The 12,588-nt window shown below is 33.3% G+C and overlaps 1 protein-coding gene across 4 annotated transcripts in view; it reads right to left on the bottom strand.

The window, feature by feature from the left end:
- The window catches only part of LOC105331816 (uncharacterized), a 40,329-nt gene that overhangs the window by 5,288 nt on the left and 22,453 nt on the right, over positions 1-12,588 (bottom strand). For 3 of the 4 annotated variants that reach the window (XM_066080318.1, XM_034480338.2, XM_020068731.3), the window contains 4 exons: positions 11,273-11,372; positions 7,015-7,103; positions 3,574-3,775; positions 632-853 (listed from right to left, as the gene is read on the bottom strand). In XM_066080318.1, the coding sequence (XP_065936390.1) occupies positions 632-853; positions 3,574-3,775; positions 7,015-7,103; positions 11,273-11,372 (613 nt within the window). Of the gene's footprint in view, positions 1-631; positions 901-3,573; positions 3,776-7,014; positions 7,104-11,272; positions 11,373-12,588 lie in introns of those variants that run through there. The other variant, XM_066080319.1, reaches the window with a different exon arrangement.

Genomic DNA, 12,588 nt, shown 5'->3' with positions numbered 1-12,588 from the left:
ACTACCATAGAATGCTTCTACACAAGTTTCAACTTTTCTGGCAGTTTGGTTTCCGAGAAGCCTTTTAAAAACTTTTCTCTCTATATTTTTGCACACATATCAGTTCGAAGTTCCTTCAAATAGCTTTCAAATTTCTTCTGAAATGTGTAATGATCCCGATGGAAAATTAATTCACGCATTCACACATCCTGGTTTTGATGCCTGTTTATGGTACATTTATATAAAATATAATCTATTCTGTGCCTCATTTGTTATCATATATTTTTAGTCTCTCTCAATTCTAAATTTGTGGATTATGTTCTTCCTTTGAGTTACTCCTCTTGACGACAGTTGTCAATTTTCTATTCTGAGCAACCAGTTTTAAACAAGTATGCTACAAATGCATGAGAAAAATCATTACATAACAATCATTCATCTGAATAATCGGAATGGGCTCTAAAAAATGAATTTTTGTCAATGAAATAGTATTCATTACCAATATATTCACCTCATTGTAAAGCACTGAAGGAATCCAGATAAGTATCATGGTATAACTATATGGTAAATGCTTCCTTTCCCTAAATTTGTTAACCTTAAAATTCACCCCAAAAAAATTGCCGATGTGACCCTGGTACCTAAAACTACTACTCACCCTCATCGGGGACCTGCTCCACACCGTACTGGGTGACCTGCAACTGAAGCAGGGTGGACAGCTTCTTAATGAGGGGGGTAAGGCTGAAGATGTCGCTGAGTTTCTTCGTGCTCTGAGTGGTGTGGATCTTGGTGACGACTGTGGCTAGGATGTCTAAGTAATGGGAATGTAGAGCTCTCAGGGGCTCTAAGTTCATGGAGGAGTTTCCCAGCTTCTCATCATCTGAAATACAGGGACACAAGGCTGAAACTCTTGCAGAATGTTCATCACTGTAATGTAGAATACACATGAGATACAGGAACAATCTGAAATGCTTGCAGAAAAAACATCACAGCAATGTACAATGTACCAAAGTACAAAGCAACAATCATCGATTTTAGCCATATTAAAACAATGATATCATTTAGTTTATTAACTGCAGAACCTTAGGTAATTTGTGGTTGACGTGCCTTAGACACAGTACAGTAAACAAAAATTAATTATGTTTCAAATCCAAATTTGCATGAACCATGAAAATAAGCCAGGACAGCATTTTTTTAACATTCAAACCTGCATATAGCTACTCAAAAAAACTTCCATCTGCTCCAGCAATAAGATAATCAATATCAAGATCTGTATCTTACAGTCTGATTAATATCAAACCTTTCACTGACTCCTTTATTTAGTGGTCGCATGGAAGGACTTCCACATGACCAGCAAAATAAAGGAGCTAATGGAAGGTTTGATTTCAATCAGACTGTGTATCTTGAAGGGACTTGGACACGATTTGACTTAAAATTTCAAATTTTATTTTTCCATTTTCAATGTTTATATTGATAAATATAGACGTTTATAATATCATGTCAAAATTTGAAAGTCAAATATCAAGTTATTGGCAAGATATGGAGGTCATAATTCTTTGTTTTGTAAACAAAGCTTGAATAATGTCATTTTTTACATATGTGTTGTATTGGCGTAAGTTTTAATCAAATGTAACTTTCTTTTGTTGATAATAGTATTTATGAAGATATTGAGTTAGTTTGAATTGTTTTTTACTTGTCATTTTGTCCAAGAAATGGTAATTATCTACATTGCATTTTTTGTAAACAGCTATAAGACTCGAGCTTTGTTTACATAACAATCAATTCTTTCAACCTCTGTATCTCGCTTGTAACTTGACTTTAACATTCAATATTTTGGTCAATCATTTAAAATGTACCAGTAAACCATTTTATTCATAAAAAATAATAATAAAAATTTTGATCTCAAATCACGTCCAAGTCCCTTTAAGCTACCTCTATTTAAACATCCAAAGTTATTAGGGCCCCGCAAGGATTTGCGGGTGCCCTATAGTAATCACTCTGTCCGTATGTCCTTCTGTCCGTCCGTCTGTCACTCTTCTGTCCACAAATTTTCTGTTTTTTTCTAATAACTTTTTTTATGGTAGCCTAATAAAGTTCAAATTTGGTATGGTAGTTCAGTAGGCAGAAATACATATTTTGATGCTAAGTTTGGTTCTCTATGTCTTCTGGTTTGGAGCTGGGGTGGTGGGGTAGATTTGTTAACTATTCATAAGAATGAATGGGCAAAGAGAGATAACTGCTGAGAATGTTACCATTGTATACTTGGAAGGCTGTGTAATATTTGTCCTTTGGGATTAATTAACCTTCCACAGGAAGAAAATCCCAAGCTTTATCTTTATCTGTCACATTGAAATTAATTACTGCACTGCCTGTGTCTGCAAATGAACTTTGTTTTGAAGTAAGGTCAATTTTGAATGATGTGTAGTAGTGTGTACATTCTTTGAAAAATGGATTTAAAATATAATATTCATACTTTATTTTGGTTAAAATATACCGTACACATTGATTTATGATAATTTTATTGAATTCTAAAATCAAGATATATATTAAGATATCCTTTTTCACTATTTTATTTTTTAATTATTTTTTTAATTTTTTTTCTGCCTTAATGCTGTTAATTTTAACAGGTAATCAGATAATAATCCCATTATGTCATTTCTGAAAAAAAAAATCTTATTGTAAATTTAGAAGAAAAGGATGAGAGAGCAGAACAATAATCCCCTGGGATTAATTATCTTGCCTGCTGCAGAAAATTTAGAGGCTTATCTCTATCTGTCATATGAAGATTAATGAACATCTTTGTCTGCAACTGATGTTTGTTTTGAAGTTGAGGTCAACCCTGGGTGATACAATGTATTTGCATTCACTGAAGGCTTGCATTTTATAAAACACCTGTTTAAATCTTTCTTAAATAGACATTTAATTTAGTTTTTTATAAGACATGAGGTTATCCCTGTTTTATGCAGATACAAGGTTACTATTTAGAGTTTTTGGACATTCAGGAATTATCTTGAAATTTTAAAGAAGATTCAATGTTAATATAAAGGGGATGGAATTCAAAGTTTTTTTCACTTCTCTCTATTAATTGTCATAGCGGGGCCCTTTCTGACTGGTCAGTTTTCTAGTTTTAAATGTTTTAGTCTACATCTACTTCATTGAAGGTAAATTACTGTGATTTTCAAAAAAAAATGTGGGCATACTTTTTTCCAAGATATTGCAAGTGAATTTAGGGGTAATAGTGCAATTACAAATTGTTGTTTCTTATTTTGATGAACTTCTGATTTTGTGAATCCACTAAACAACAAAATGCAACAAAAGAAAAAATATTAGTGCTCACTGAATTGAACTAGGTATAATTCCTCATGATAATGCAACAAAGAATGATGTACAATGTATAGGCAAAAGTTCAAAGCCTCTGCAAGACACAAGTCTATCAAGGAGTACATATACCATACCCACTCACATCTAGGTACATGGACTAAGATTATGATGAGTCATAATATAAATTACTTGCCCAAGAACAACCAACTCCAAATTCTGCGATGGTTTGCCATTCATGACAAAAGAATTTTTTTTACTTGTAAAACTGATCTTATGTACCTGGATCTATAAGAAGAATTGCACAAAGGAGACCAATTTCTAAGTCACACAGCTGGCATTTGTTGATCTTCTCCAAAACACCTTTGATTTCTACAACTGATTTCTCCTTCAGGATTTTAATCATTGTTTCGTTTGTGTAGATTTGTTTGTTTGGCAGTGGAAAATGGCATTTGCCGTCTATACAGAAGTCAGCCATCAACAGCTGTAAAAAAAGAATAGACCTGTGATAATATAATGGAGCAATGTTGTCTGGAAACCATGCTGCTATAGGATGTGAATATTAATTGTCAATGTCAACAAACTTTGAATTCTATTTCTTCATAATGTATGGGAATCCATATGATAGCAAATTTTTTTTTCTCTCCAAGAAATGATCAACATTTTTTTTTCACTTTGTCAATGAATATTGTATACAGGGAAAAATTTGCCCCCGTTTCATTTTCACCCCTTTCACCCTCGTGGTCAGCAGGCAAATTTAAGACTGAGCAAATTCCAAAGTCTTAAAAAATCTCTCTTTAAAACAAAACTTTGTCTGGGCAAATTCAAAACGCGATGAAAGCGTTTGCAAATAAAGAAGGGCGAAAATAACATTGAGCAAAAATAACCCTGTACATGTATACAGTATTTACTTGATACATGTACTTCATTCCTTTTTTCCGTTTTTGATGTATGAGTACATTATCTCTGAGTTGAAATCTCCATGATTATAGAAAATAGATGCACATTTACTGTGCTCACTGAGAAATAAAATTTTGATAGAACTAACAACTACTGTATACAGGGAAATATTCTCCCCCATTTTATTTTCGCCCCTTCATCCTCATTGTCAGCGGGCAAATTTAAGACTGGGCAAATACTAATTTTCGAAGTTATATCTTCAGTACACAATCATGTCTGGGCAAATTTAAGACAGGGCAAAACTATTTACAAGTGCAGAGGGGCGAAAATAACAAGGGGCAAAAATAACCCTGTAAACAGTATATCCTGATCATTGATTACCCCACCCTTTGATCCTCCACCTGCCCCTCCCCTCTCCCCCCAAAAAACCCTAAAAAACAAGTCAGCAATGTCATTTGCCAACAAAAATATTAGTAAATTAAAATATTGCATCACATGTATTAATGAATACATGGACAGCTCAAATAATTTCTAATTAATGTTCCAACAAAATCTTTACAAAGACTTCAAGAAAAAGATTTTACATAATGAACAACATACCAGGTAATTAACAATTGCAGTAGAAATTTTTAGATCTCTGCTAACAAGAATTTCTGAAAATTATGCCATGCATGTAGTTTTTTTTCATTACAAAATAGAAATCAATAATCTACATTGGAGAGTAGTTTTAAGACTGGAACTAATGAGAGCTCATTAACACACTTCTTTTCTGTAGAACGTTTAAATTACAGTGTAAGTTGTACCAAAATTAGATTTTTTCTATTCTAACAAATCTAATTTGCTATTAAGGTTCTCCGACCCTCAACCTCAAAATATTTTTTTCATCCTAGAAATGCTATTTATCCTTCAAACTTTATAAATGAAATAAAATAGAAAGAAATTTTTTTATGGTATCCAGGCATTTTGGCTACGACAAATATAATGGAATAAGTAACGTATACAAACTGAGTTCAGATTAGAAAATAAGTTTGCAACGGTGGATGGAACCCCTTAAACTCTATAGGTCTCCGTGGAGCCACTAAACCAAGCAGTCCATTAAATGGCTTAGGGTAATATTAACACTTCTAAAGACTTATTCATTTTGTCTATATATAAGGCAGATTTATGGTTGGGTGTTCCGGATTTCCGATGGCACGGATATTATGATGTAAATTTTAGACCATCAAAAACCACGCTTCTTTCATTTTATCTGAAAACTTTTTTATTAACATCAAAGTGAAAACCTGTCCGGTTAAACATTTAATATCCGGAAATCTGGTCTGATAGAAAGAGACTGTCGTACAGTACAAGGGATAAAATTTTTTGGATAATTTAGAGATATCAAACATTGCTGAGGATCGGAGATCGTTAATCTGTATATCATGATCATGATGCATCATGTATGTGTATACATGTATTTCAGAAAAATAAACACATTGTGAACTGTCTTGCATTTTTCAACAACATAACAGGATGTAATTGCATTCAATTGACATATGGTATTTTCAAGACATCCTTAAGTTTATATCAAATAATAATACAAACAGCACACCTAATGCTATTCCAAACGAATCCGTGCTCACTTCCCTCTGTGATTCATTTCCACACAAGACTATAATACCTTGCATTGGTCTCAAGATGATTAGAGATGTTTACCAATAATGTGTGCAATATATTCAGAAGTGTGAATTAATATACCATCATAATTAGTTTGAGTGACAAATCATCACACATTTTGATGCGTGTTTATGTCTCCATTTCTATTGTATCACAGTCTTATCAGTACAGATCCTTTCAAGTACTTTATATATTGATACAACACAGTACTTTATATATTGATACAACACAGTACTTTATATATTGATACAACACAGTACTTTATATATTGATACAACACAGTACTTTATATATTGATACAACACAGACAAATGATTTAAATTATTTGGAAAACTGCCAGCCAATTAACACCTCATTTATACATACAAACTAAAAGATATCTATAAAATATTAGTCATTAGAGTTTATTTCTTTATGATTCTAATAAATTTTAATAGCTATAAGAAATATAACTTAAGAAGAACATGATTATAAGTATTGTCAATCCCTGCATGCCTTATGACAGCAAAATCTGTATAAGGGGCAAAATTTCCTGTAACGCTTTAAAGTAATCATGAATTCTTCTCTCAGACTGTAAGTTAAAATTGTCTTATAAACCCATTTTGAATATCATTTTTATTCACTACTTTAGTGCTAATAATTATACATGTACAAAATAAAATATGGTATACATGTACAATCAAACCAAATTAGGTTTTATGGAAAGTTAGGAGTTTTCCTATCTTTGCTGAATAAAAAAAAATTAAATTTTTACATGATCAAAAAGACATATAAGTAAGAGATGTACGTATATTAAGTAAAAGCTAGAGGATGATATTCCTTATCGATAACTTGTGTCTGCAGCCCCTTTTTATACAATGAATTAGGGAAAACCTACCTTGATTTTTATAATTTTTCGAATAAGATGAATGAAAAAATAAAAATTAAACATCTTGATTAATGTCAATAACTTCCAGAGTTTGTTTTATGTTGTAATTGTTGCTGCTTTATTAATGATTTTAAAAACCACATGGAATTATCTACTAGATGTAGCTTTAAATTCTTTAAATAAATCTGTTGATTTGATTTGATTTGAACATATTTTATTATGCAAATATACATTTACATAAAAGGATTAGGCAGCAGGCAATGCCTATGTAAGCCTTCTCCAATAAATCTGTTACTTACAATCCAAATTTCAAAGTAGGCATTCTGTGTCAGAATTTCCTTCAACTCGCTCTGTAAATTCTTGAATCCAGGGCAGCCAAAGGCAAATCCTACAACACAAAATACAGATCAGATTCAAATGCTGCTTTCTACCCCAATGACCAGCTATACACTGTAAACAAATAATTCATTTCATAAATCGCAAATGTCAAAGTGGTTCATTAAGAGATATTTTTTGAAATTAAACCTTTATTCACAATTGGATAATAATGTTTAATAATAGAAGTAGTGGTTTGGGTAACAAACAATTCTGACATTACAAATATTTCTTACAAGCAAATCAACATTTATTATAGTCTCTAACTGATATTTTAATATATGAAAAGGACCAACCAAATTTAACCAAAACATCCCCGTTATCTCGAACTAGATGGGACTGGTTAAAATCCTCAAGATACCTGGGTATTTGAGACATCAAGGGTAAAATACAGTATAAGTGCATGGGTGGGACTTACAAATCACTTATAACATATCTTATTTGATATAAAAGTGTACCAGATACCAAAGTTCAACTGTAATATATCCATGCACCAACCAAAGTTTAAAAAGTCCTTGAAAATGGCCTTGTGAGGACAATTCAAACAAGAGGCCCAGGGGCCACATCGCTCACCTGAGCAACAATTGCCTTAATTCTGATCAAATTAGCATAATGATTACAGTATCAAAATATCTTGACAACTGAATACAGTAGATCTTGCTTAAAAAAAATGAAAATCTGCCAATTTTTATCCACCTCTTATTTTTTGGTAAATACCAAGCCCCTTTTGTTGTTGTACCTGTAAGAAGATTTTTCTCTATTCCTATATACCCCCACCCCCCATTTTGTGGCCCCACTTTCCTCTAGGGAATCATGGTTTCATCATACTTAAATCTGCATAACCTGTGCTTTCACACTAAGTACTGAGTTTTGGACCGAAAACTTTCCCAGAATATTTTTAAAGATTTTCTCTACATATTCCTATGTAAAAATTCAAACTGCCATCACGGTCCCGCCCTACCACTAGGGACTGTGATTTTGCAAACTTGAATTTACACTACCCGAGGATGCCTCTACACAAGTTTAAGCTTTTCTGGCCAAATAGTCTTTAAAAAGATTTTTAAAGATTTTCTCTATTTATTCCTCAGTAAAAATTCATCCCCCATTGTGGCCTCACCCTACCCCTGGACTATTATTTAAACAAACTTGAATCTATATGATCTGGGGATGCTTCCACTCAAATTTGGGCCTTCCTGGCCTAATAGTTTTGAGAAGAAGATTTTTAAAGATTTTCTCTATATATGAAAATTTATCCCCCAATTGTGGCCTCACCCTACCCCCAGGGACCATGATTTGAACAAACTTGAATCTACATTATCTGAGGATGGTAACACGCCAATTTGAGCTTTCTTGGCCAAATTGTTTTTAAAAGAAATTTTTTAAAAGATTTTCTCTATATATTCCTATATAAAACTTTATCCCACAATTGTGGCCCCACCCTACCCCCGGGGACCATGAATTGAACAAACTTGAATCTACACTATCTGAGGATGCTTCCACTCAAAGTTGAGCTTTCCTGGCCTAATAGTTTTTGAGAAGAAGATTTTTAAAGATTTTCTCTATATATTTTTATGTAAAACTTGATCCCCCAAGTGTGGCCCCACCCTACCCCTGAGGACCATGATTTGAACAAACTTGAATCTACACTTTCTGAGGATGCTTCCATTTTAATTTGAGCTTTTCTGGCCTAATAGTTTTTGAGAAGAAGATTTTTAAAGATTTTCTCTATATATTCCTATGTAAAACTTGATCCCCCAATTGTGGCTCCACCCTACCCCCGGGGACCATGATTTGAACAAACTTGAATCTGCACTATCTGAGGATGCTTCCACTCAAAGTTGAGCTTTCCTGGCCTAATAGTTTTTGAGAAGAAGATTTTTAAAGATTTTCTTTATATATTCTTATGTAAAAATTGATCCCCCAATTGTTGCCCCACCCTACCCCCGGGGACCATGATTTGAACAAACTTGAATCTACACTACCTGAGGATGCTTCCATTTAAATTTGAGCTTTTCTGGCCTAATAGTTTTTTAGAAGAAGATTTTTAAAGATTTTCTCTATATATTCCTATGTAAAACTTGATCCCCCAATTGTGGCCCCACCCTACCCCCGGGGACCATGATTTGAACAAACTTGAATCTACACTATCTGAGGATGCTTCCACTCAAATTTGAGCTTTCCTGGCCTTATAGATTTTGAGAAGAAGATTTTTAAAGATTTTCTTCATATATTCTTATATAAAAATTGATCCCCCAATTGTTGCCCCACCCTACCCCCGGGGACCATGATTTGAACAAACTTGAATCTACACTACATGAGGATGCTTTCATGTTAATTTGAGCTTTCCTGGCCTTAAAGTTTTTTAGAAGAAGATTTTTAAAGATTTTCTTTATTTATTCCTATGTAAAACTTGATCCCCCAAGTGTGGCCCCACCCTACCCATGAGAACCATGATTTGAAGAAACTTGAATCTACACTTTCTGAGAATGCTTCCATTTTAATTTGAGCTTTCCTGGCCTTATAGATTTTGAGAAGAAGATTTTTAAAGATTTTCTTTATATATTCTTATGTAAAAATTGAACCCCCAATTGTTGCCCCACCCTACCCCCCGGGGACCATGATTTGAACAAACTTGAATCTACACTACATGAGGATGCTTCCATTTTAATTTGAGCTTTTCTGGCCTGATAGTTTTTGCGAAGAAGATTTTTAAAGATTTTCCCTATATATTCCAATGTAAAACTTGATCCCCCAATTGTTGCCCCACCCTACCCCTGGGGACCATGATTTGAACAAACTTGAATTTACACTACCTGATGGTTCCTCCACACAAGTTTTAGCTTTTCAGGCCGAATAGTTTTTGAGAAGAAGATTTTTGAAAAATACCAACAAATTTTCAATAATTCTCAATTATCTCCCCTTTAAAGAGGGCGTGGCACTTCATTTGAACAAACTTGAATCCCCTTTACCTAGTGGTGCTTTGTGCCAAATTTGGTTAAAATCTGCCCAGTGGTTCTTGAGAAGAAGATGAAAATGTGAAAAGTTTACAACAACGACGACGACAACAACGACAACGACAGACAACGGACAAATTGTGATCAGAAAAGCTCACTTGAGCCTTTGGCTCAGGTGAGCTAAAAACATCAAATCTCCATCAAATAATTTAAATTCATTACCAATTTATTAAAATATTAAATGAATTGTAAATTTTTATTACAAGCCATATTTACAAAAATCTTGAGCCTTCTTTCTTTTTCCTCATCCCCATCCCCATCTACTAGCTTTTTAGTTTCAGAAGAATTTCTTCTATATAGATACATTGAAAGATACCTGAATTCCAGACGATTGCAAAGTTACTACAATATCCACTTATAAGATAAAAACATGTTTCGTAATACCATAATATTTGACCTTACAAACAAATTTAGTAACGGTTGCTTTTTGTCAAAGATTTATGGAACTAAAGATATAATGAAGGTACATGTAAAATTGTATTTTATGTCTAATGTATTATTAATTTCTTTGTTTATAGGTCAATGCCTTAATTGACTGAAACCTCCAACTGCCTCCTTTCTGCTCGGTTACATTTACTCTTTCTTAAGTACAGTAAAACACGCTTATAACGAAGTCCCAGGGACGGTCAATTTAACTTCGTTATAAGCGTAATTCGTTATATCCGTCAAGTTTACAACATGAACTAGAGACTTGGGGAATGAAGTTCACTTCGCTGTAAGCGTCAATTCATTATAAGCGTGTTCGCTATAACCGTGTTTTACTGTATCTCCCACTTTGAAGGGGAACTGTCTCTTCATTTCGTAAAACTTGAAATCTCCTACCCATGCTTTGTCCCAATTTAGTTGATATTGGCCCAATGGTTTTGGAGAAGATTTTTAAAACAATCAACCCTATTTCTACTCTTTCCTGATTATTTCCCCTTTGAAGAGGAACTGGCCCTTCGATTGAAAAAAACAACTTAAAAGCCTATCCCCAAAGGATATTTTGCACCAAGTTTGGTTGAAATTGGGCTATAGCGATTCTGGAGAAGAAGATAAAAATTGTAAAATGTTTACGAAGACGACAAAAGACAGTGAACAAGTGCCCACATGAGCCCTTGGTTAAGGTGAGCTAAAAAGTATACATAATGCCCGAAAATTGACATAATTGGTTAGAGATACTACTCACCTAATATCACATCATTATAGAACTGTACAGATTGCATGAGACTTGGCCAAACATAATTCAGTTCCTCATCTGTGGCTCCAGTGTAGATTATAGTTCCAGGCTAAACATTAATAATTAAAACCAATTAAATATATTAAGACAAGAAAAGCTGCACATAGGCATTAGTGGGTTTTTTTTTCGGATCATGGAGAGATTCAGGGCATTTTCAGAATTTGTTATTATCAATGTATATTTGTAATTTCAAAGTGCAGTTCCTTTTTAGACTGTAAAAATGTTTTTGTTTTTTTTAATGACAGAAATAGTGAGCTAGCTCCCATACCCCATGCTCTGACATAACTTGTTGATGAGAATGCTTGACATAATGTATGGCTGGGGACACATTTAGTATAGGGCATACATTGTAACTCGAAAAATCATCACATCAAAATGCCCATCTGTGCTTTTGTCTTTACAATGACAGATTTCCACAAAAAAGAAGGGCCGAAATTCAAACAATTTGCGATTTTATATACTCACAATTTGAAGGTGCTTTAACATAATTTTTGATCAAAATTTTCTTTTTCTTATTTTATGTATAAAATGGTTTACTTGCTCATTTTGAATGATTGACCAAAATTTGAATATTAGAAGTCAAGTTTTAAGAGAGATACAGAGGTAAGAAGTCATTGGTATGTAAACAAAGCTGGAGTCTTATACTTGTTTACAAATAATGTAAAGTATGAAATTACCATTTCTTTGACTAAATGACTCGTGGCAAAAAAGGTAACTGATCAACGTGTTCATAAATAATATGATAAACAGAAAAAAGCAACATTTGATTGAGACTTATACCAATAAAACACATATGTTAACCATAACAAAGCTCGAGCTTTGTTTACAAAACAAAGATTTTAAAACTCTGTATCTTGCTTATAACTCAATATTTGACTTTCAAATTTTGAAAAAGGATTAAAAGTACCCAAATTAACCATTCTAAGCATTAAACTTGGAAAAATTAAATTTTAAATTTTGAGCTCAAATCGTGTAAAGTCCCTTTAACTCAAATCAGCAAGATTGCGGAATTAAGTACTCGCGTAATGTAAGGAATTTACAGTATGTCAAACTGCATGTGTAGAAGTACATGTAATACTATTTGAATAGTGCCTGTTTGGGAGGGTAACAGTTGAAATTGTTCCAGAGAAAATCATTGTCTACCGACGCAAAGTGGAGGTTGACAATGGTTTTTGAGGGGTGTCAATTTCAACTGTTACCGTCCCAAACAGGCACTATTTTAAGTTTATTAGGTAAGTTATAAGCCACAAACTGTTTATTCTGTC

This window comes from Magallana gigas, chromosome 3 (assembly GCF_963853765.1).
Source record: "Magallana gigas chromosome 3, xbMagGiga1.1, whole genome shotgun sequence".
NCBI lineage: Eukaryota > Metazoa > Mollusca > Bivalvia > Ostreida > Ostreidae > Magallana > Magallana gigas.
Note: the sequence above shows the minus strand (reverse complement) of the source record. Positions and strands in the feature narration are given on the sequence as shown.